This window comes from Myotis yumanensis, unplaced genomic scaffold, assembly GCF_028538775.1.
Source record: "Myotis yumanensis isolate MYYU_CA2020_CCGP unplaced genomic scaffold, mMyoYum1.0.hap1 SCAF_5, whole genome shotgun sequence".
NCBI classification, from domain to species: Eukaryota; Metazoa; Chordata; class Mammalia; order Chiroptera; family Vespertilionidae; genus Myotis; species Myotis yumanensis.
The window spans coordinates 108,050,088-108,075,314 of NW_027223756.1; the positions used below are offsets into that span (position 1 = coordinate 108,050,088).

The 25,227-nt window shown below is 53.0% G+C and overlaps 1 protein-coding gene across 1 annotated transcript in view; it reads right to left on the reverse strand.

Moving 5' to 3' along the window:
- Positions 1–297: 297 nt before the first annotated feature.
- Positions 298–25,227, reverse strand: part of LOC139011343 (E3 ubiquitin-protein ligase RNF213-like) — a 102,715-nt gene continuing 77,785 nt past the window's right edge. Inside the window, exons 45-65 of the mRNA XM_070416925.1 lie at positions 24,894–25,005; positions 22,558–22,768; positions 22,121–22,311; positions 21,402–21,524; positions 20,581–20,691; positions 19,688–19,930; positions 19,335–19,416; positions 18,682–18,716; positions 18,024–18,118; positions 16,407–16,566; positions 14,979–15,156; positions 9,757–9,848; positions 8,639–8,890; positions 7,072–7,204; positions 6,712–6,795; positions 5,942–6,122; positions 5,460–5,739; positions 4,710–4,904; positions 4,249–4,338; positions 3,996–4,174; positions 298–1,391 (exon numbers count right to left, since the gene is read on the reverse strand). Of these exons, the coding sequence (XP_070273026.1) occupies positions 1,238–1,391; positions 3,996–4,174; positions 4,249–4,338; positions 4,710–4,904; positions 5,460–5,739; positions 5,942–6,122; positions 6,712–6,795; positions 7,072–7,204; positions 8,639–8,890; positions 9,757–9,848; positions 14,979–15,156; positions 16,407–16,566; positions 18,024–18,118; positions 18,682–18,716; positions 19,335–19,416; positions 19,688–19,930; positions 20,581–20,691; positions 21,402–21,524; positions 22,121–22,311; positions 22,558–22,768; positions 24,894–25,005 (3,181 nt within the window). The 3' untranslated portion in view covers positions 298–1,237. The remainder of the gene's footprint in view (positions 1,392–3,995; positions 4,175–4,248; positions 4,339–4,709; positions 4,905–5,459; positions 5,740–5,941; positions 6,123–6,711; positions 6,796–7,071; positions 7,205–8,638; positions 8,891–9,756; positions 9,849–14,978; positions 15,157–16,406; positions 16,567–18,023; positions 18,119–18,681; positions 18,717–19,334; positions 19,417–19,687; positions 19,931–20,580; positions 20,692–21,401; positions 21,525–22,120; positions 22,312–22,557; positions 22,769–24,893; positions 25,006–25,227) is intronic.

Consider the following 25,227-nt stretch of genomic DNA (forward strand, 5'->3'; position numbering starts at 1 on the left):
GAAACAGTCTCGAGGTTGGTGGGGTCTTACCTTCAAATCTTCACAACTCACCCCTGTGCCCTTCTCTGTAAGACCTTACCTCCTTGGGCATGCCAGCCATGTATCTTTCCTCATGGGTTATGGGATTTCATTAGTTAATTGACAGTCATGAGCTATTTCTTCTCGCTCCATCTCACCGCCCCCCCCACCCATCCATCCCCCCCCCCCCCCCACCCCAGTGAGCTCTTTCAGTTATTCCCAGGTTCAGGCAATTCTGTTATGGACCAACATTCGCGAGAGTAAGACCACCGACTCCAATTAGGTCTTAAGCAGCAAGCGAGGGTTTATTGAGCTGGCCACCGACTGCCACAGGCATCTCCACGCAGGGAGCTCTCCTCCTGCAGCAGCCCGACCTTGGTGCTAGGCAAGCTTTTATTCACAGAAACCACAAACGTCCTTGGGTACAGTTACAAAGGTCTAATCAGGGCCTTGACGCACAGATATCAGGAAGTAGGAAACTTGGTGTTATGTCTGGTTACCCATCCTTGACCCCATCCTTGATCTCTTGTCAGTTTACAGAGAACTCTAACTGGGGCACGGCTGGGGAACAGATTTGAAAATTTTCTACTGACATTCAATTCATCACACTCTCTACTTGTCTTAGGAGACGAATTCAGACCCTGGACGCATCGCTAGTATCTACTAGCTGAGAGTACTGGGTGTGCAGGACCATGAGTTTGACAGAGAGGAGGGGCCTTGCCACAGCGGATAGGAGGGTTGTGAGCCAGGGGGACCAGGAGAACAGATTCTCATACCAGTCCCCCTCTGCCTTACGGGCCTCTTGTCTGTCCATCAGCCGTTTCCTTAACTGACTTAAACTTTCTCTAATTACCCCGGAGTGGTTAGTGTAAGGAAGAACTCAGCAGGAAAAGAGGAAGGAAGGAAGCCAGATTCTCTTCCACAAGTGCAAAGCATATTAGAAAAAAAAAAAGCAAAAATGTGTAACCCCATTTCCCCCGCTCTGACATGTAATCAGAGGAAGGGGCCTGGTGTCTGGGGGTGTGACCATCAGGGGCCTAGAGGCCTGAGACAGACTGTTCCCATCTGCTCCCCTGGAACGTGAGGCCCGTGTCCTGCTCCGTCCCACCTCCAGGGACAGTGGTCACCACCTGGAGAGCATGGGGCTCAGGTCCTGAGGCCTAGTCCCAGGGCCAGCCATGGGCAGGGGGAGGAGTAAAGTGGTGTGCAGGGAGTGGCTCTATCTCGTCTGTCGTGCCGATTTCAGCATGGCTGCTGTTTTCCATGCGGAGACGCAGTGGCAGAGCAGTATCTCCTCCGGGAAGAGAGACTCCATCTCGGGGAGAATGTCACCATCTTTACGCTCCATGTAACTGACTAGAGTGTCTCTCAGGCTGAAAGACCAAGGAACAGGGGATGGCATTTAGAACATATTCCAGACAACCTTGGATACGCCTCCATGGGCACCCCTCCCAGCCACTGGCAGAACCAGCTCTCCCTCAACCAGAAAGGCCGAGGGTAAGCCATAGGCCACCCTAGGCCAGTGGGTCCCCTGGGACCAGGAGCCCCGCTGGAGGTTCTGGTGTGCACCCACTGCCTCCCATGCGCTGCACAAGCCCTGCAGGAAGGAGCGCCTGGTGGAGGCCCATCTAACTATGTGACCTGTTGGATATAAAGGGAAGCCTGCCATTCTGTGTGAACAGGCATCTAGGTTCCCCAGGAATGGGCTCCTTTCCCCACACCCAAAACCCAGGGGAGCAAGGACTTGTTAAAAAATCCAAAGACATGGCCCTGGCTGGTGTGGCTCAGTTGGTTGGTGGGTCGTCCCAAGCACCAAAAGGTCTTGGGTCTGATCCCCAGTCAGGGTACATACCCAGGTTGTGGGCTTGATCCCCAATCAGGATGTGTAATGGAGGCAACCAATTGATGTTTCTCTCTCACCTCTCTCTCTCTCTCTAAAAAAAATCAATAAACAGTCTCAGGAGAGGGTTAAAAAAATCCAAAGATATAAATGTATACAGGTATATGCTACATAGCATAATAGGAGAAAATAGAGACTTTGCAGTGTTAGTGAGGGGACTGGGGTTTGACTTCTATTTAGAAAACCAGCAAAGTTAAATCCCTACCTCACACACCACACATAGCAATAAACTGGTTACAACATAATCTATATATATAAAACCCTAGTAAGCAAACAGACCGAACTTTGAACAATCGAACAACCAAACAACAGGTCACTATGATGTGCGCTGACCACCAGGGGGTGTGCACAGAACATGGCGGGCATGGGCTGTGGTGGGATGGTGGAGCAGGTGAGCGGGGTCGCCAGACCAAGGTGGGGTGCTGATCACTGTCACTGGGGAAAGCCTCTGGTGGTTACTGAAAATTCTTTGCTCCCATGCACCGCGGTCCTGCCTGCTGCTCACACCTGATGCTGGCGCTGGCCCCACTCGCACTCGCTGCAGGCGCCCGGCACCAGTTCCATCTCTTGGCGCCGTCAGTGGGCGTGAGCGGTGGTTGCCGCCCTTGATTGCCCCTCAGGGCTTCTCCACCTCCCCCTGCTCCTGAGGGGCAATTGGGGCAGCAGCCTCTGCTCGAACCCGCTGCTGGCGCCTGCACCAATTGCTCTGCGCCACGAGCAGTTGCAAGCGGGATCAACACTGTCAGAGTGTGGAAGTGGTGGTGGCAGGAGCAGGGCTGCTGGCAGACAGGGGACCAGGGGCCACGGTGAGAGGGGCTGGGTGGGGGAATTGGAGTATGGGCTGAGACCTGCCCCTATACCCACCATAGCCTCATGGCCCACAGTTACTTTCAAGGTGCACGAATTCATGCACTGGGCTCCTAGTGTACAACATAAAACTCTAGAAGCACAAGAAGAAAACGCTCTGGATTATCTTATAGCCTCGGGATCAGGGAGGCCCTTATCACTCTCTGTCCCCATGGAGGCTCCACAGAAAAATTCTGTCAGCTTTGGCCTCAGAAATTTCAACGCCAAGGTCAGGGTTCGATTCCAGGTCAGGGCACAGGCTGGAGTTGTGGGCAAGATCCCCAGTAGGGGGTGTGCAGGAGGCAGCCAATCAATGATTCTCATCATTGATGTTTCTCTCTCTCCCTCCCTCTCCCTTCTTCTCTGAAATCAATGAAAACATATTTTAATAAGGTGCATTTGTAACATAATGGATAAAAGGTTAATTCTAATATTTTAAGACTAAGAAAAAATAAACAGCTCCCCCCAAATAATCAAAGGGTATCAAGAGATAATTAAGAGGAAATATTCAAATGGCTGATAAACAAAAAATATTTGCAGCCTTACTAGTGAATAGGGAACTGTGAGTGGACATGGGACAGCATTTTCTGGCCATTAGGTTGGTGAAAATGTAAAAGACAGATAATATTAATGTGTGTATTCTCACACTATGCATGGGTGTAGCTTTTTCTATGAGTTAAAATGTGGGGGTGGGAGTGGATTAGAAGGGGTTAATGGGGGAAAAGGTGACATTTGTAATCCTTTCAAATATAAAGATAAATATAAAAAGTCAATCAGTGAATGCATAAATAAGTACAGCAACAACATAATGACAGTTAAAATGAACACCTCTTTGACAAGTAAGTCCAGTTGCTATACTGAGAATATGACTTTTGTAATTATTCAAAAAGATCCTATAGAGCAGGGGTGGGAACCTTTTTTCTGCCAAGGGCCATTTGGATATTTGTAACAGCATTCACAGGCCATTCAAAATTCTCAACTTAAAAATTAGCCTGTTATATTTGGTCAAACATTTACTCACCCCTAATGCCTTGACAGGACCACACCAAGTGATTTTGCAGGCGTTTCACGGCCCATGGGCCAGATGTTCCCCACCCCTGCACTAGAGACTGACACCCTCAAAGCCAGTCCTCAGGGACCCTGGCAATGAGAACTGCAGGTAAGACAGGAACTGGAGGTTCGAAGGAATGATGGTGCGAGGGTGCCTGGCCTGCAGATGCACCAGCCCTACCTCCATTCGGGGTTGAATTTGACCTCGGTTTGGGGGTTCTTCAGTTTCAAGAGGATCATTTCGTGGAGCTCCAGGAGGAAGGTGTCCAGGGAGCTCTGGTTCAGGAACGTGCACAGGTGCTTGGCGAGTTCCGGGCTGAGTTCCACTCTGTACTTGGCACTGATCTTCCTGAAGGGCTCCTGCAGCGAAGGAGGCACAGGTGAGGGAGGCCCGGGAAGTAAGTGTCAAGTGGACATCAGGAGGCGGGACTTACTTTCTGCAGGCGCAGCAGCTGCTCAGACTTGTGGGCTGAGAGGAGCTGCCAGAGGGCGATGATGTGCTGGAGCTGACATCGGTGTAAGGCCTGCGAGAGGAAGTGGTTCCTACAGGTGGTGGCTGAGCGCTCTGCACTCAGGTGCCTGTGTCTCTCTCCCTCCACCATGGGCTCCAGTGCTGAGTCCCTGCCTCTCTGAGTGAGAGGCTCCTACACAGCACGTCAGCCCCAGCCAGGACCAGTGGGCAGGTGCCTTGTCCTTGGTCACCCCTGCTGCGCTGGCTGCTGCGCCTCGTCTTCCCTTCCCAGCACACCCTCGACCTCAGGGTCTGTTCTGTGTCCAGGCGGGCTGGCTGGGGAGGGACTGCTAGACTTGCCCACTAGACTGACCTGCTCGCTGTGCCCTCAGGAAGTGAGGGCAGGATGGGGGGGGGGTAGAGCTGGTCTCCTTTGAGACCCACCTTGACCACCTGCTCGGTCTGGTCGCCCATGCGCAGCTTGTCCTGCAGGTACACGTTCAGGTCCATGTTGGGGTCCTCGCCAGCTGTGCTCAGAAACCCCAGCGTGACTTCCACGAGGGACAGAGCTTCGCAGGTGTCGCTGTGGGACTGCAGCTGCCTGCCCAGGGCGCTGGTGGCCGAGTGGGGGAGGGGGTTCTGGAAATGGGAAGCAGGTCAGGGGTCCGTGGGCAGGGGTGCATGGAGGCCTGGTAAGACTGCTGACCTCCACCGCCAAGGTCATAGGCTGGGAGGAGCACTGTGCTTCCTAAGTGTCGGCTGTTTCCAAGTCACAGATGGGGACTCACCAGACCCTCAGAGCCACTTGTGAGGATGTGCACACAGACACATGCACACACACTCCACACATACATTTAACACGCTCACACATGCACACACACTCCACACATACATTTAACACGCTCACACATGCACACACACTCCACGCATACATTTAACACGCTCACACATGCACACACTCAACACACACCCGCCACAAACAGAGTTCTCTGGCCTTCCACATCGGCACACATGGCCATGACACTGGGACCACGAGACTGCCATCTGCCATGCTCCACGAGAAAGCGTGTGTGCCCGCCACCTGGCCCCGCCCGCCCTCCGGAAGGAGCGGTGGGTGGGCTTAGGGAAGGAAACGCCCGGTGTGGGAGTGGCCTGTGTGAAGGGAGCCCCCAGCGAGACAGGCACAGTGCTCACCTGGGGCATCCTGCTCCTGATGGCGGCGAACAGGTGCTCATAGTTCCAGTCTTGCCTGTACACCAGCGTGGGGAGGCCCCTAAGTCTGAGCCTGGGTTTGCCCTGGAGGAAGCGGCCGATGACCTGGTGCTGGATCCGCTCCAGGTCCAGCTCCTGCAGGCTCTCGCCGCCCTGCACCACTTGGTACTGGCAGTTGGAGAGGATCAGCGGCATCAGGTCCCGCTCCACCTCGTAGCTGATGACGTGCAGGTCGGTCACCTCGGAGGCGTCCACGGAGTAGCTGCGGATGGAAGACGGCGCTCGGGGCGGTCCAGCGTGCTGCTCCCGGCCGCAGCAGAGGACACCGCACAGAGGCCTGCAACACTTGAGGGCGGGGCTGGACCTGCTTTTGCCAGAGAGCTGACTTGGCCTGCGGACCCTGCCCCCAGGGCTCAGAAACGCCTCCTGGGCTGAGAGGGCAGGACCCCCGGGCGTGCCCTCACCTGTGCTCCTCCTTGGAGAACTTCTCCACCGCATAGACCATCTCGTTGTGCAGGCTGATCAGGTAGCTGACCAGGGCTGTGGCGCAGAGGCCCAGGCCCTGGCGACGGGGCAGAATGACCTCGAACTCCGTGTCCAGGTCCCGGTCGGCACAGCAGTAGTCTGCAGGCAGCTTGATCTCTCCTTTAAAGGACAGGCTGTTTTCCAGCAGCTGCTCTGAGCCGCTTCCTGCCGGGCATCAGGGCCGGAGGCCCCGCAGGAGCCGCAGCAGGGACCCCAAGCCTGAGCAGCGCCCAGGGACTGAGGTCCCCCTCCCGTTCTCCGGGTGCCACTGTCCCCAGAGCTCCCAAGTCCCTTTTGTTGGCACATGTACAGACCCAAGAGGACTGAGGGTGGATTTTTTTTCTTTTCTTTTTTATTGATTTCAGAGAGGAAGGGAGAGAAGAGAGTAAATATTAATGAGAGAGAACCGCGGATTGGCTGCCTCCTGCACGCCCCACACTGGGGACAGAGCCCACAACCCGGGCATGTGCCCTGACCCGGAATTGAACTGTGACCTCCCAGTTCATAGGTTGACACTCAACCACTGAGCCACACCGGCCAGGCCAGAGGGTGGATTTTCCAGCTGTGTGGTTTCACCATCCCAGACCCCTCCACCCAGACGCAGGTGGTGCTGTGTGGAGAGGATGCTGTGTGGAGAGGGGACTGCAGGCAGGGCCATGAGGACGGGTCCTCCTGTGGCCTTTCGAGTTGAAGGGGAGCGTGCACTCACCGCGAGTCTCCAGAGACCTCCTCAGCTTGTTCCACGTGGACAGAAACACCGTGATGCGGCTGTGGAGCAGCTGCTTCAGGCCCCCTGCCAAACACCCCCACTGTGCAGGTCAGACCCGCCAGGACATTGCGCTGGCCCTACACCCGCTCACCAAATGCTGCTGCCTTGGGAGCATGGCGACCCACTGTGGGGAGCTGGAGTGAGGCTGCAGCAAAGCCTTCGCCGTGTCCCGGGGTTCATGGCAGCCCATCCTCCTGCGAAAAGCGCCCGCGGGCCCAGAACTGCCCCCACCCCCAGTTGGAGTGACCCTTGAGCCACCAGACACAGGTGTCCTGACCTCTTGTGATGGGAGAGTCCTACCTGAGCTGTGACTGTCAATGAAACCTCTGATGGACTGGTACTCAGCTTCTGGAACATTCTGGAATTGTTTCACCAGATCCCTCTGCAGGGCCAGAATCTCAGGCAAGAACTTCACCAGTCTCAGTTCTGCTTCCTGGGGAGGGAAGACCGACCCATCACATCCCTCATCTGCCCAGAAAGTGCCACTGGGAACAGAGGCCGTGGGGCTGGCTCATGGCGTGTGTTTGTATTTTCATCCAGTCAGCGTGGCTTTTTTTAAAAAAAATTTCACTCGAGAATATTTTCCATTGATTTATAGAGAGAGAGGAAAGAAGGGAGGGAGAGAGAGAAACACGGATGTGCGAGAGATACATCGATTAGCTACACACCCCAACCCGGGGGAAGATGGAGCTGCAACTGAGGTGTGTGCTCTTGACCAGTAATTGAACCCATGACACTCGAACCACTGAGAAAACCTGGCCAGGGCCAAAGTGGCATTTTGTGTGACCCTTGGAAATGGGGAAAATGCTGTTCCACGCCTTCAGCAAGCAGCTCCTGGCGGTTCGCCACGTGTCAGCACGTTCTACACTCTGGAGGCAGTGGAGTAGACAAAGCCCCTGTCTCACAGGCCCACACATCAGCCTCTAGGGCAGTGATGGAGAACCTATGACACGCGTGTCAGAGGTGACACTCGAACTCATTTTTTTGGTTGATTTTTCTTTGTTAAATGGCATTTAAATATATAAAATAAATATCAAAAATATAAATCGTTTTTATACTATGGTTGCAAATAGCAAAAATTTTCTATATGTGACACGGCACCAGAGTTAAGTTAGGGTTTTTCAAAATGCTGACACGCCGAGCTCAAAAGGTTCTCCATCATTGCTCTAGGGCCAAGGGGATGGGCTGGGTGTGGAGAGGAGCAGCCCAGAGCCCAGGACCTGGAGCCCAGGCGGGGTTCCTGCCTCACCCCGGGGTGCCGTGCTGAGGACCTGGCCTGAGCACCTTCCCAGGGACAGAGCAGGGTCTCAACATGAAGCCCCTCTGCTGTGAGCTCGCTAAGCTGCAAACACTGCTCCGTGGAGGGAAACAACTGGGACGTCTACTGTAGAAAATGCAAGTCCCAGGCACTGAACTAAGAGCAGTGTGTGTTTCTGGTTCTAAGGATACGACCATCCCTTAATGCCCCTTGTGCTGTAAACCCAAACGGTTCAGGAATGGTGAGATTTTGTTTGACTTTAGACTGGAATTTTTCATTCAACAGACATGCATGGATGACCAGCTGCCCCAGGCGCTGGGGGGATGGAGGTGGCCGGACATGGCCAGGCGAGACTCGTAGCCTGTTCTTTCTTGCTCCCCAGGCCCCCCAGGTCTTTGCAGATTCCCACTAATCCCACCTCGTGCATGATTCCCCTGTGAGTTAAGTTCACACCACCCTCCCCTTTGTCCTCTGCTGCAGATAGCTGGGTCAGGATCCAACCCTGAAGCAGGGTGCCCAGCGCCCACCCTTAGGGAAGATCAGGTTGTCTTCTAACCGTGCCTCAGGCTCAAAGTGGAATCAGGCAGATGGTCCCTGCCAGGTGCCCACCTTCTGCAGGAACCTCCAGAGGACTGGCACGGCCTCCTGGCCGTTTTTCTGCTCCACGACGTGCCGGAGGTGCTCCACGGTGATCCTGGTGCGGCAGCTCCACATCTTTGAGCAGTGGACTGCGCTGCCCCGGGGCAGGCGGCGCAGGAAGGTGGCCGGGTCCTCGAACACGATCCTGGCCACCGGGTTGGATTGGACATGCTTGTCGCGGCTGATGAGATTGTTCACCTCTAGGAGGGTTTTATCCAGATGCTACATGGGGCAAATGATACCAGGCGCTGGGTATGAGGCACCACTGTGGACAGATGGGGTCACCTGGGACGGGGCCGTGGGTGAATGAGCAGGAGCCTGACCTGCTCATTTTATTTTTTTGTTGTTAACCCTCACCCGACGATATTTTTTCCATTGAAAGTGGAAGGTGGGGGAGAGACAGAGAGATACATTGATGTGAGAGAGACACATGGGTTGGTTGCCTCACACATGTGCCCTGACCAGCACTGGTGATCAAGACTACAACTGAGGTACGTGCCCTTGATGGGAACTGAACCTGGGACCCTTCAGTCCAAGGGCTGACACTCTAACCACTGAGCCAAACCTTCTAGGCCGACCTGCTCATTTGACACATAATCAAATATCCATGTTGGTTAACTTTCATCCTAATTCTGTATGGTTCTGTCTGCCCAGATGGCAGGAGACTCAGGCCTACATCTTCCTCCCACCCTGTTGCTCGCTGATGCTTATTTCCTGATGGGCTTTGTTACTCTGAGGAGCATCCTTGTCTGACTGAGGAGTAGTTGACCTGTGGTCGTTAGTACACACTGGGGGTGGGTCTATATGTAGTCGTTTGCGTCTCTGCCTCTTGCTTTCACAATCTGCTGTGAAATGAAATGGAGAGAAAACTATGCCCCATACCTTCTGGGCCCCAGCTGTTCCTCCCCCTGATGCACCCACAGGCGAGGGAGGGAGAGGTCGGATGGCAGGCAGGGGTGACCTGGGCTGGCACAGCTGGATCTGAGATTGGCCGAGGGCTCTGGCCACCTTTGCTAAGGCACATAGGCTGAACCCCAGCGACTTCCCAGGAAGCCCTCCCCCCAAACCTGTTGCCCCTCTTCACTCACCTCCAGTTCGGGCAGCATGATGGCCTCCAAGAGTTTTTCCCAGGAATTTCTCTCTTCTTTGGTTGACAAGTTTTCATTAAAATTGAAAAACCCTACAAAGAAAAATGTGTGGGTTCCCCAAGGAACAAAACCCACAGCCGTCTACGTATAGTGAACCTGAATAAGTGTTAAAGTGAAATAATGTTCCTTTTTCAGGGGGATGTGGGTATCTTCTAAATTAACCAGAGTATTAAAAAAATGGCTCCTTTCCTAACCATTTGGCTCAGTGGACAGAGCATCAGCCTGCGGACTCAAGGGTCCCAGGTTCGATTCTGGTCAAGGGCATGTACCTTGGTTGCGGGCACATCCCCAGTAGGGAGTATGCAGGAGGCAGCTGATCGATGTTTCTCTCTCATCGATGTTTCTAACTCTCTATCCCTCTCCCTTCCTCTCTGTAAAAAAATCCTATCTAATAATAGACAACATGGTAATTGACTGTACCTTCGCTACGCCTCCCATCGGCTAATCAGTGAGATATGCAAATTAACCGCCAACAAAGATGGTGGCTAATTTGCATACTGCAGGCAGGGCAGGACAGCGCCAGCCGGCAGCACAAGCCACCATCCAGGCCCCCGTGGGCGACCCCAGAAGCCGTCTGCCTGCCGCCCGTGATCGGATTCAATCCCGGGCCGCTGGCTGGCCCCAGAAGCCCCAGAAGCCTCCTGATATGGTAATAACTCCATCAGTAAGCACTCTGAAAGTCAGGGGCACAAATGCACCAATTAAAAGACAGATTATGAGGGTGAATCAAAAACAAAACCCACTTTAAATATAAAGACACATATAGATTAAAAGTAAATGAATTAAGCTGCAGCCTGTTTTGCTCAGTGGATAGAGCATTAGCCTGTGGACTGAAGGGTCCCAGGTTCGATTCCAGTCAAGGGCATGTACCTCAGTTGCTGGCTTGATCCCCAGTCCCTATCAGAGCATGTGCAGGAGGCAACCAATCAATGTGTCTCTCCCTTTCCCTTCACTCTCTCTAAAATTCAATGGAAAAATATCCTTGGGTGAAGATTAACAAAAAAAAGTAAATGGATTAACATTAAAGAGATTATAAGAAAAATATATTCCAAATTTTGCTAGTTGTATAATGGTTTAAATTATTAACACCTAAGAAGTTGGGTGAAGGGTACATATAATATGCTGTAGTATTTTATAGTTTTTTTTACATGTATGAGATTATTTCAAATTAAAATATTAACATTTAATAAAATATTAGTTGAAATGTGTATGCATTACATGAAAAATCTCCTAATTGCTTCTAGCATAATTTATTAAATTGTGCTAAAATTTACAAGGGTTCTATTAAAAAATACCTTAATTCTAAATGATATAATAGAAAATATATAATAGTGCAGTTATAAGCACTTATCTGAAAATAAAAATTTGAAGAAGTGAATTTAAAGAAGGGATTAGCCAAAGAAAATATATGCACAACCCATGGACACAGACAACAGTATGGTGATGGCCAGAGAGAAGTGGGGGGCAAGAGCTGGGTAGAGGGGGCAAAAGGGGGGAAATAGGGACATCCTATCTACTTATATAAAAACGATGGGTGGTGTTCGTCACATACAGATGAAGAGCGACTAGTGGAAGGAAGTCAGTCCTGCAGGGGTTGTCTTGGCAACAGCTGCACCCTCCCGGAAGCCGTTTCCCCGAGCTGTTTCCTGTAAGGGCGGAGTTTGAGGCAGGAGCCTGCCCTGGGATCATGGAGGCAGATCTTTCTAAAGTGTGCCTCGCCAGCACGGAGTGAACCGAGTGGGGCGGCTGAAAGGCTTAGAAAAGACAGACAAGAGAATGAAAGCTGGGTCTCGGTGGGATGCTGCTTCTCTGAGAGACAGTGACCACGCCCACAGCCATGCCTTTAGTTTATAGCAGATGCTATGAGGCAAAGTAAGGGCGTGACCAAGATGTTTACAACATTCTCCTGGGTTTCAATCCTACTCAACTACATGCACCTGAACTCTATCAAGCCCACATCACTCAGGTACGTGGGGCCATGTGTTTGGACCACAGGTTCAAGCTTACAACTACAGCTGTTGGCTATAATTGTGCTGGGAGGGCCCTGCCCTCCAAGCTGGGACTTGCACATGGCAATGAGAGGACTGTGCCCTCTCATCAGTCCAAGGCTTGAACCTGTCCAAAACACTGTAGCGGCTCCCCACAATAAAGTTTTAATTCTGTTTCTTTGTTACTAATGTTGGGGCCCCACCCCATAACAACGAAACAAAGGAAAATTTCCCCATTGAATTTCTGAATAGTATTACTCCTTTGGGAATGCCGTGTCATAAATTAAAATTGAAAGTGGGTGCAATCATCATGCTATTCAGAAATCTCAATAGTAAATGGGGTCTTTGTAATGGTACCAGATTTATTATCAAAAGATTACGACCTAACATTATTGAAGCTGAAGTATTAACAGGATCTGCAGAGGGAGAGACTGTTCTGATTCCAAGAATTAATTTGTCCCCATCTGACACTGGCCTCCCATTTAAATTGATTTTACGACGGTTTCCCATGATGCCAGCATTTGTGATGACTATTAATAAATCACAAGGACAAACTCTAGACAGAGCAGGCATATTCCTACCTAAACCCGTTTTTGCACATGGTCAGTTATATGTTGCTTTCTCTCGAGTTTGAAGATCATGTGATGTTACCGTTAAAGTTCTAAGTACTTCATCACAAGGGAAATTAGTCAAGCACTCTGAAAGTGTTTTCACTCTTCATGTGGTGTACAGGGAGATATTAGAATAAGTTTAATCACTTTATCAGTCATTGTTTCCATCACTGTTGTTTTCATATCATGTTTGTGTTGTTTTCATATCATGTTTGTGTTGTTTTCATATCATGTTTTTGTCGTTTTTATATCATGCCTCAGTTGTTTTTATATCCTTTTTTACTGTTTATTTATTAATAAATTTATATATGATTTTCATATACATTTTACTAATTTCCTTTCATCTCTCACACTTCTATTATAAAGGGCAAATAGCAATATTAAAATATCTCTTCTAATTAATTCCCTTTTTAAAAAAATATATTTTATTGATTTTTTACAGAGAGGAAGGGAGAGGGATAGAGAGTTAGAAACATCGATGAGAGAGAAACATCAATCAGCTCTCTCCTGCACACCCCCTACTGGGGATGTGCCTGCAATCAAGGTACATGCCCTTGACCAGAATCAAACCTGGGACCCTTCAGTCCACAGGCTGATGCTCTATCCACTGAGCCCAACCGGTTAGGGCAATTAATTCCCTTTTAATGTGCACAAATTCCATGCACCGGGCTACTAGTATCTAATCTAATAATAGACAAACATGATAATTGACCATATCTCTGCTATGCTTCCCATTGGCTAATCAGCAGGATATGCAAATTAACCCAACTAAGATGGCAGCCAGCAGCCACGCAGCTAAAGCAAGCAGGAGGCTTGCTTGCTCCAGTGATGGAGGAAGCCAAGGTTCCCCGCCTGCCGCGGCCCGGCTCTGAGCTCCGGAAGCAACAATGTTTCAATTATAGAAGCTAAACAAACCCCAGATACCTGCTTTCAGCAGGTCGTGGCCTCAGAGCTGGAGCGGCAACAAAGTTTCAATTATAGAAGGTAAATAAATCCCAGAATAAAAAAAAAATAAAAAAAGGAGAGGCTGGGAGCTTCAGTCGCCGGCTTGGCCAGCCTGAAAACACCCTCAGCCCCTCATCCAGACTGGCCAGGCACCCCAGTGGGGACCCCCACCTTAAAGGGGGTGCAGGCAGCCTGAAAAAAGCCATCAGCCCCTCATCCAGGCTGGCCAGGCACCCCAGTGGGGACCCCACACTGAAGGGGGTGTGACCAGCTGCAAACAGCCATCAGCCCCTCACCCAGTCTGGCCAGGCACCCCAGTGGGGACCCCCACCCTGATCCGGATCACCCTTCAGGGCAAACCAGCTGGCCCCCACCCGTGCATCAGGCCTGTATCCTATATAGTAAAAGGGTGATATGCAAACTGACTCTAACAGCAGAAAGACTGGGAATGACTGGTCACTATGACACATACTGACCACCAGGGGGCAGACGCTCAATGCAGGAGCTGCCCCCTGGTGGTCAGGGCGCTCTCACATGGGAGGAGCTCTGCTCAGCCACAAGCCAGGCTGATGGCTGCCAGTACAGCGGTGGTGGTGGGAGCCTCTCCTGCCTCCTCAGCAGCACTAAGGATGTCTGACTGCAGCTTAGGCCTGCTACCCGCTGGCAAGTGGACATCCCCCGAGGGCTGCTGAGCTGCCAGAGGGATGTCTGACTGTCAGCTTAGGCCCAATCCCCCAGGGAGCAGGCGTAAGCCAACAGGTGGACATCCCCTGAGGGGTCCCAGACTGCGAGAGGGCACAGGCTGGGCTGAGAGACCCCCCCCCCCCCCAGAGTGCACAAATGTTTGTGGACCGGGCCTCTAGTAATAATAATAAAAGGCTAATATGCAAATTGACTGAATGGCAGAATGGCCGGTTGCTATGATGCACACTGGCCACCAGGGGGCAGATGCTCAATGCAGGAGCTACCCCCTGGTGGTCAATGCACTTCCATATGGGGAGTGCCACTCAGCCAGAAGCTGGCTCATGGCTGGCCAGCACAGAGGTGGTGGCAGGAGCCTCTCCCACCTCCGTGGCAGCACTAAGAATGTCCAACTAATGGTTTAGGCCCGATCTCTTGGGGGCCTAAGCCTTTAGTTGGACATCCCCAGAGGGCTCCCTGGCTGCCAGAAGGATGTCTAACTGCAAGCTTAGGCCTGATCCCCCGGGGAGTGGGCCTAAGTCAACTGGTGGACATCCCCCAAGGGGTCCTGGATTGTGAATAGGCGCAGGCTGGGCTGAGGGACCCCCCCCCCCCCCCGAGTGCACAAATTTTTGTGCACCAGGCCTCTAGTCAATAAAATATATTTTAAAAAATGGCTCCTGCTGCTACCCCCCGCCCTCCCATGTTCTCTGTGAAGATGCGTCAATTTCTGACATTGGAGACTGCAAAGCCTCCCCACACACCTCTCTGCTAATGGCCGGACTCTCGCAAAGAGCTTGGAAAGGACAGATGAGTCTGTCCCTCCGCTGGCAGGCACCCTGCTCCCACCGTGCCCATCGCCACCCTTCTGTCTCCCCCAGGCCCTGCATTCTGTGCCCCAGGGCCTCCGCAGGCACCCCTCGCCCCAGTCCCTTACTCTTGGGTAAGAGGGGCTGCTGCTTGAACAGGATGCACAGGACGAGGTGCGCCACCTGGGCCGTATCATCAGCGCTCTTGCCCAGCATCTTCATCAGCTGTTGCAGGTCCCTCTGGATGTGCTGCTGGAGGAACGCACCTGGATCCCTCACTGCGGGCTTGATGATGTCAATCAGAGCCTGAGATGGGTGGGACAGTGCATCAGACAGGCGGTGTGTGGGGGCCAGGAGGAAAACACCAGCTCTGAGTCAGGAGGTGGTTCTCAAGGAGGACGCAGGAAGGTGGAGTAGCAGACAAGGGGGCTCCAGGATCATGGGAGGGAAACAGGGGCCTCCCCCCGCCCCGACACACACACACACACACACACACACACACACACACAGTTGAGCCAGGTCTCACTGCTCTCGTGGTTCAGTAACTCAGAGGACAGGCCGCTCTTCCGGCCCCAGAGCCCAGACACGGAAAGACTGTGAGTGCGTCAACCTCTCCACACTCAAGTGTGGATGGCGCCAGTCACTGAAAATGGACTTCAGGCCTAGCCAATGTAGCTCAGTGGATAGAGCATTGGCCTGCGGACTGGAGGGTCCCGGTTTGATTCTGGTCAAAGACACATGGCTAAGTTGCAGGCTCAATCCCCAGTAGGGGGTGTGCAGGAGACAGCCGATCAATGATTCTCTCATCATTGATGTTTTTATCTCTCTCTCCCTCTCCCTACCTCTTTGAAATCAATAAAAATATCCTATATAATAAAAGCCTAATATGCTAAGTGTCTGGTTGTTCGGTCGGCCGTTCAACCAATCAAAGTGTAATATGCTAACGATATGGTAAGACTGCTCAACCGCTCGCTGTGATGTGCACTGACCAGGAGGGGGCAGACAGTTGACCATTCAACCCATTGCTATTACATGCACTGACCACCAGGGGGCAGATGATCCAACTGTTAGGTTAGCTTGCTGCTGGTGTCTGGCTGATCAGAACTGAGAGATATGGGCTGGATATGCCCTGGAGCCCTCCTGTGGTCCCTCCCTGGCTGGCCAACCTCCCGCATCCCTCCCTGGCCCCGATTGTGCACCGGTGGGGTCCCTCAGCCTGGCCTGAGCCCTCTCGCAAACTGGCACCCCTTGGGGGATGTTGGAGAGCTGGTTTTGGCCCGATCCAGCAGGCCAGGCTGAGGGACCCCACTGGTGCATGAATTCGTGCACTGGGCATCTAGTATTGAAAATAAAATGGACTTGATAAAGGCTGGTGAGCACTTCTCCATCCCACCAGATGCTGCCTTGGGCAGAGTCAGGGTGTGTAAACTTTGCGTTACCTGGTGGATTCGGTAGAAAGACAAATTCGAAACACACAGGAGGGGCTAGGCCCTGAGAAACAGTAGGGAGCACAGGGCTGCAGGACAGAACACAGAGCTGGACATCCCTGCAGGTACCTTGGGGCTGTGGGCCGCACCCAAAAGCATAGCCAGGTGAGTGAGGAGCCGGGCGAGAAGAAAGACCACCGGGGACAGCTCTCGGTCAGAAAGCACCGCCTCATCACTGGAGGGTGGGCTTCCCAGCACGTGGCCAGTCTGTGTTCTGTCTGCCGTGTTTCTGGAAAGAGTAGGAGAGGCCCAGTGAGGGCGAAAGTCATCTCTTCTCAGCTCAGGGGCACACCTAGGTCCTGGGGGCCTGAAGACTGGATTCATGTTTGGGGAAAAGAATAACGTTAAAAGCACCTTTTCTGCTAAGCCCAGACCGCTTTCCCAAGAGTCTTTCTCTTCCTAGAACTACCCTCCTGGCTGTCCTGCAGCCACAACATTCTCAGGGAAAAGGGGCTGAAAGAAGCAGCATTCAGTGCTGTCCAGGGGCCACCCCTCAACACGAACGGCTGGACCTGCTTCTTCCGCTGCAATCACATGGGACAGAAGGCGGGCTCAGGACAGCCAGAGTCTGGGGCAGCCGACATTTGATATGGGGACATGGGCAGAGCGGTCTCCTTTTCCCAAATCAAAGACTGGGACCAAGGTCAGGTGAAGGAGTTCTGGCCAAGCCCAGATGGCAGGTACTGTGTGATAGACAAGTCCAGTTGCAGAAATAGGGTGTCCCCAGAAAATGTACACATGCTTTCACAGCGGATATCTCAATTGATGTTTCTTTCTTTTTCAGATTTAACCCATTGGAATCACTAATCACTCAAAGTGAGCCCAACCACCATGGCTCAGTGGTTGAGTGTTGACCTATGAACCAGGAGGTCAGGGTTCCATTCCCCATCAGGGCACAGGCCCTGATTGTGAGCTCAATCCCCAATGCAGAAGGCAGCCAATCAATGATTCTCTCTCAATGTTGATGTTTCTATTTCTCTCTCCCTCTCCCTTCCTCTCTAAAATCAATAAACGTATATTAAAAAAATAATTATTCAAGGTGTGTATACATTTTTGGGGACACATATTTGTACCTATTACTGTGAATACCTGTTGGCAGTTCTAGAACATTCTGATGGTTTATCGAGACAACAGGTGGGAATATTTTGAACTGTGGCTACACCAGAATAGCCAGGGAGGATGATGAACATGGAGAGGCCCGCCTCCTGTCTCAAGGCAGCATTTACTCCTGTCTGGACAGGTGAGCAGGGTAGGTTGGAAGACCAGGCTTTCTCGGGGTGGGAGGGGTTTGAGGAAGCCAAGCGAGTTTACCAGAGAGATGGTGTCTGTCCCATGGGTTTTGCAGACTGAAATGTCCTCAGAATTAGATCACCTGCCTACGTCACACCTATCTCAGTGGGTGCTTGCCCTGGGCAGGCCCACGTGGGAGACACCTGTATGAGCAGGCGCTCATATAACAGTACTAATATGTGTTCTGCCCTGCCCTTCCGAGCCCAGGTGGCCAATGGCGCATCTGGCACATCGCCGTGTATGACCATGGGACCGTGGCCCGATCCCTGCCGGTCAGTGGCCCACGTGCACTGCAGTAGTGATCCCTGTTTTGTGTCAGTTTATCAGGTGGGAGAGAAACAGCCCATGGCGGGGGTAAGGGGGTCCGAGCAGTGAGAAGGAAACAGCCTTACGTACTGGACTCCCGTGAATCCTTCGTTGGGCTTGTGGTTCTGCCCTCCGACAGGCGCACCGCAGTCGATACAGGAACTCTGCTCCATGGGTCGGCCGCACTGGGGAGAGGCGGGTGTCAGCTCAGGGCGTGGGCACCATGGTGGGGGGGAGTGGGGAGGGCTGGCAGGCCTACTCAGCACTGGGGCTTAGAGCCATGCATCTCTCTCTCCCCACCTCGCCCCCTCTCTGCCCACCTCTCCTCTCTGGGCTAGTAACCAGCTTCTGAGCCGGTCACCACTTTGCCGTCACATGTCCCTGAGCTCATGCTGCGGGGCCACAGAAGGTGGCTGGCGGTGGTTCCTAACCTGCAGCCATGCTGTCTCCCAGGGACCTGTAGCACCTCTGGGTGATGCACCGGGGAATCGAGGTGCTCCTGGAAGCTGGGGAGCAGGGCTAGGGATGCTGCCCAGGATGCCTGATAAAGACAGTCACAAGGTACCGAGGCTGGAGCCTGACTGGACACCCTCAGCTCCATACAGAAGTTCAGTTGGAGCCTGGAGCAGCCCTCAGAGGCACCTGGGAGGTCAAGACTCTCCTCCTCCTCCTCTTCCATGTCCCCTCAGACCTGAAGAACACACGCTTCTTGAGCCCCCAAAACCCTGCTCCCAACACCCAGACTCACCTCCCCAACACAGCACAGGTGACCTCTAGGACATGCTGTGGAAAGAAGAGCAGGGCACACGTTGACTGGCGAGGTTTCCCCCACTGACCTGCGCAGTGCAGAGGAGGGCTAAACCCTGTCCTGGGCCTGTCCTCCCTCCCTCCCCATCAGGAGAGGGCATTTGGGCCACGTGGGAAGCCAGCTGTGCACTGAACTCTCTGGAGCAGGAGAGGCCAACTCCACGCAGAGCCAGGGCTGCTGGGGAGACAGGTGGGCGACATGTCCGCTCTCTGATCGGTTCTTTGTCCTGAGCATGCTTTCTTCCAGCTTGAAGGACTATTCACTATTTACAAAGCCATGGGCTATATTGCTGTGTTTCCCAGTTTCATTTTCCTAAGATAACTGCCTTAGGGCCCCACGCACGGCTGCGTTGAGGCTGAGCCTCGGGCATGGCTCCCAGTCCCCTGCTCTCCAGGCAGCAGGATGAAGGGAACAGGAGCTCATCAGGCCTTGCCTGACCAGGAAAGGCGCAAGCTCATCTATACTCTGCACACCATGCCTGTCCCGCCATGTGGCACCAACCATGTGGGCCCCTGCTCTGAGCCAAGGGCTCACATGGCACCAGGAAGCTCGTCAAAGCTCAGAGGACTGGGACCATGGGACAGGACACGTACTGTACCACTGGACACGTTCCAGACCCTTCCAGCTCCTGGCCTGCGCCAGCATGTCCTGGGGCATCGTCGGGAGAAATGCCCTCTGAAACACAGAGAAATCAGAGCCACCGTTAGACACGGCAGGAGGTCTGGCTTCCTCTCTCCCGGGCCTCGGGAGCTGTCTGTGCAGAAAGATAACAGCTCTCTGTGAAGCAACAGGGGGAGGCCTGGTTCTCCCACACTGGGCATCGTGATCGGGTGAGATGCAGGCAGATGGGGGCTCAAGGACACAGATGGGTTCAACAGTCTCCTGCACAGACAAGGCCTCTGCATGACAAGCCCACCCTGGGGTCCCCACGTGGCTGGTGTCTTACCGCCATGGTGTCTGGGGAGAAGGCCAAGTTCCTGAGGGGCTCCAAGACCCTGTGCTGCCCGCAGAGGAGGGTGATGGCGGTGTGAACGGCCAGCTCAGTCACCATGCCCACCAGGCCGCCGTCTCCGGGCCCTGCGGTCCTCAGCAGCGGCAGAGCGTTGGTCACAAGGCCTGTCGCAAAATCTCTCATGTCTGGGGACAGGGTCTGGCTTTCTTCGATGAACTTGCCAAGGGCCTTGAGTTCCTAAGGGAGAAGGTGGTTCAATGTTAAAACATGAGGAAGAATATGCCGTGAATCAAAAGGTTTGCTCTTAAGTCACGCCCCCCCATTTGATACCAGATGGCTATCGGATGTCATGGTAAACAGGGCTAAGTCGCTGCCATTGAAGGGGACTGTCTGCAAGGGAAAAGTTCACGTGTGGACAGCAGCCCAGGCCCAAGCACTTACCTTCTTGCTTTAGTTTTAACTGTAATTCTAAAAGCGTTGGGTAAAGCAGAAATTAATCCCTCCATGCAAGAAGGGGGAAACCCACATCCCAGATAAAACAGACAGGTATAATTTGTGTTTGTGACTTTCTTTCAGGTTAATCATCACCTGAGGATATACTTTTCCCATTGCTTTTTAGAGAGGTGGGGGGGGGGGGGGGGGAGAGAAACAGCGATGTGAGAGACACATTGGTTGCCTCCTGCACACGTTTGCCTGGGGCGGAGGAATGAACCTGCAACCCGGGTATAGGGAACCAACCGTGATCGGGTGATCCAACCTTTGGTGCATAGGCCGGAGCTCTGCTCACTGAGTTACAGCAGCCAGGCCATGTTTGTGACATTCACCTCTATTCAGAAAGTCTCTGCAAACCCTAGGACCGCCACCCCAGCTCTGAGGCTGGCACTCACCTCCGGCTTGGGATGCAGGTGGGTGTTTTGGAACCTGTACAGCGTGGTCACCTCACGGAAGAGCGCCAGCAGCAGGTATGTGGCCTGGTGAGTCTGGGAGCCCCTGCAGGCCTGGGGGGCAAGGATAGCATGGGAGGCTGGGCAGCGAGGTCCACGCCACCCATGGGCCCCCACCCATGCGAGGGGAAGAGACCTTCCCAAGACCCTGCAGCCTGCAGCTGAGGGGCCCCCTCAGGGCAACGCCTCCCAGTCCACGAGCTCCATCAAACAGTCACCAAACTCCCTGCGCATGGGCCAGAGGCCTCCTGACGGGAGCCCATCACCATCTGTCCCCTTTCTGATGACATCATCGTCCCCAAATCTCTCCCTGAGCCCAGGAAAGGCCTTTTCTTTTCCTGGCACGATGCCGGGGTACGTGTGGCTCACAAAGGAAGCCCAGGACACTTTAAAGACAAGATTCCAAAAACCCTGCATCGTTCTTAAAATAAGCGCCGAGGGCCACGTGCGCACATAATCAGCATCCGCAGGACTGACTCCATGCGGAGGCGAGCGCTGCTGGCTGTGTCCAGAGGAGCTATCTCGGTGGAAGTGACAACACAGACGCAGCGCCAGGGACCTGCGGGCACCGACAGCCCCAGCTGCCCTCCAGGAGAGCAGATCTGCGCACTCAGCTTGACTGTGGCTGCTGTCCTGGCTGGACCTACGTGCGGGGATGCCAGGACCTGTGACTGCCGGCGCAGCCCCCTGGACATCCTCCCCGTATAGTCTCACCTAACCCAGGAACGAGAGTGTTCCCAGGGGCCCCAGCAGGATTATCCTACCTCCAGGGCAGCCGCGATGGCCTGGGGCTTGCCCTCCAGGACGGCCTTGCCCACTGCATCACGGACGGCCTTGTACTCCTGCCCATGCACCAGATAGCGGTCCATCTGGCCCAGAAGGTCCTCCTGCAATCCCGGGAGCACAGGGTTCTCCAAGGTGGGGGCATAGGGGGGAGGTTTAGCAGAGAACTGTGAGCGAGGTATCATTGGAGGTTCAGGGGCATGAACCTGGGGTTCCAGGTTGGCCCCAGGCAAGGCAGTGCAGGGCTGGGTGCACGGAGGGTGGTGTCAGGGGGGTGAGGAGGTGATGCCCACCCGCGGTGCTGCCTGCTCCACTCACAGCAGCACCAGAGGCCAGGGGCCCTGAGCTCCAGGTGACAGTAAAACAGCCAGGGTTTCTAGTGCCATTTCATACCCAGCAACAGTAAGAACGTGTTCCTTTCTAAGCATGGGACAGTCCCATGAGCCCAGGGACTTCACTGCTCAGAGGCAACTCCATGGAGCCTCCTCCCACTTTCCCTGTCTGGCTCCTCGCGTCATGACGCCTAAACCAGCTTTGCAGGCGGGTGGCGAGCAGCCCTCGTGAGCACGTCCCTTCCCTTCTCGCTGGCTGCTGAAGGTCATGGCCAGCGAGGGGATCTCTGGAGACAGATGCAGTCCATTCCCTGGGGGTAAGGGGGGGGCAGGGTGCCTAGAGGCGTGGCTGCCACGGGGCTCCTCACCTGCTGCGCCTGGACTTCCTGGGGGAACACCCACTGGGCGGGGTGGCCGGGCTGCAGGAAGCTCTGCACGAACTCCATGCCCTGGCGGCTCACGAGCCTGCGCACCAGGTACACGCGGTGCCAGTCGTTCCCGCTCTGCGTGCAGAAGCGCTCCACCTGCCGCAGGAACTGCCGCTGCTCCTCCGCCAGCTCTGTGGGCCACGGAGAGTGTGGTCAGTGCAGGGCTGACAGCATCACATCCCTGTCCTAATGCGGAGCATGTGAAACAGGGCCCCGGCAGACCACCGAGCAGGAAGAAGGGCCGAGTCATCCTGAGGACTCCTGTGCCCACCCCCACCCGCCACCCCCCGACACACACACACACACACACACACACACACACACACACACATCCTGGGATTTCTGAGCCAAGGGGAGGAAGGACAGTGGAGACTTGCCTGAGCCTTCCCGCAGCTTGGAGAGGACCTCGCAGGCCCGGTCTAGGCAGAGGCGGATCTGGGCTGTCTCCTGGAGGTACTCAATAGAGGCCTCCAGGCCAGGGTCCCTACTGCACCTGGGCAGACACGCCCCAAGGAACTGGCTGTCCTCCTGGAGGTAAGTGGAGTCACCCTGGGCAGGGAGCGCGCTGTTCTTCTCATGGATCGAATCCTAGGGGACCAGAATGAAAGGATAGTGTTCTTTTTTGTTTCCTTTATTTTAATCCTCACTTGAGGGAATTTTTTCCATCGATTTTCAGAGAGAGTGGAAAGGATGGGGGAGAGGGAAAAGGGAGCGAGAGAGAAAGAGGCGGGGGGAGAGAAACATCAATGTGAGAGAGACATTGATTGATTGCTTTCCACACACAACCTGACCGGGGCTGGGGATCAAGTCTGCAACCCATGCATGTACCCTTGACCAGAATTGAACTCGAGAACCTTCGGTCAATGGCCTGAAAATCTAACCACTGAGCAACCAGCCAGGGTGAATAGTGTTCTTTCTTTTTTTAAAAAAAATATTTTTATTGATTTCAGAGAGAAAGGGAGAGGGAGTGAGAGATAGAAACATCAATGAAGAGAGAGAATCATTGCCCTAACTGGTTTTTCTTAGTGGGTAGAGTGTCGGTCTGTGGAATGTAGGGTCCCTGGTTCAATTCCAGCCAAGGGCACATGCCCAGATTGCAGGCTCCATCCCCAGCGTGGGGCATGCAGGAGGCAGTCCATCAATGATTTCTCTCATGCTGGAAGCCAATTCCAGCATGTTCAGCAGGGCTGAATCTGGAGTGGCTGAAGGGCATTTACCCAAACCTGAAAAGGATGCATTAAATTGTTTGCTGCCAGACAGCTCAGGGCATCTTAATCTACATGCTATTGCCTGCTACTGGCCAAACACCTGAACAGCCATAGGTGTTTTCCCAAATCTGACAATGGACTCTGTATCAAACCCTGACCCTTTGAAGTGTATATCTCTGCCTCGCCTGAGGACAATTTGTGTTACTAAAATGCATGGGGTCATGAGACGAGGGGATCTGACCCCCAAATGCCTTTCAAAATTATGCTTCGTCTCTGGACTCTTTATTAAGTTACACACAGCCACTTCTCCAGATTGCTGAACCCTTCTAGATGCTGGAACAAGAACCCCAGCACTCTCATCATTGATGTTTCTACCTCTCTCTCCCTCTCCCTTCCTTTCTGAAATCAATAAAAATATATTGAGAGAGAGAGAGAGAGAGAGAGAGAGAGAGAGGAGAGAATTATTGATTGGCTGCCTCCTGCATGTCCCCTACTGGGCAACCCAGGCATGTGTCCTGACCGGGAATCAAACCTTGACCTCCTGGTTCATAGGTCGATGCTCAATCACAGAGGCAGGCCGGCCGGGCATGAATAGTGTTCTTTAAAAAAAATTTTTAAATCTTCACCAGAGTATTTTAAAGTTTATCATATGATTGATCCTAGAGAGAGGAAGGCAGAGAGAGCAAGAGAGAGAGAGAGAGAGAGAGAGAGAGAGAGAGAGAGAGAGAGAGAAACATTGATCACAGTTGAATTCACAACCTTCTGGTGTATGGGATGATGCTCCACTAACTGAGCCACCAGGTCAAGGCAAGTAGTGTTCTTTTAAAAATGCAAACCCTCGCCTTAGCTGGTTTGGCTCAGTGGATAGAGCATTGAACTGTGGCCTGAAGGATCCCAGGTTTGATTCCGGTCAAGGGCACATGCCCGGGTTGTGGGCTCGATCCCCAGTTGGGCACGTGCAAGAGGCAGCCGATCAATGATTCTCTGTCATCATTGATGTTTCTATCTCTCTCATCTCTCCTTTCCTCTCTGAAATCAATAAAAAAATATTTAAAAAAAATGCAAACCCCAACCCTCCAAAATTTCCAGTGCACCTTGGAGATAAAGGAAGGATAAAGAATGTTGTAGGTTTGAGTGAAAATTTTTGGATCATGGAAAACTATTATTCCTTTTTACTTTAGAGGCAAGAAAGAGGGGACAAAGAAAACCTATGAGGAAAAATGGTGTATGACCTAAATTTTTCATATGCACTATAAAATTTTAGAAAGTAACAAAAATACAAAGGGAATGAAACTGAAAGCTATTCATAGTCCCTGAGCTAAGTCCACAGTTCCGCTGGACGATTACTGAGGGCAAAGCGACGTTTCTGAGAGCTTCTGTTTCTGCACGGAACACAATCTCACCGACTACAATCATCTTCTGAGGATTTTCAGAAGCACTTTTCCATCGCATAAGCCACGTGGTTCACAGGGTCGGAAGGAAATGCAGAGGGGGCGTGAGCTCACCTCCAGGCAGCTGCTGAAGAGCACGTAGAGCTCCGTCTTGTCCTCAGCCAGGAACGGCTTCTGCTCCAGCTGGGATAGGTGGTCCTGAATGCAGTCCTTCACCTCAGGGAAGCTGTGGAGAGAAGACCTGCTCATCTCAGGTCCGAAAATTCATTGTGCCAAAAAGAAAAAAAGTAGCTACCTACTTATCTCTCAATCTGCCCATATAGATAGTATATACAGCCCAGCTGGTGTGGCTCAGTGGTTGAGTGTTGACTTATGAACCAGGAGGTCACAGTTCGATTCCCGGTCAGGACACATGCCTGGGTTGTGGGCTCGATACCCAGTAGGGGAT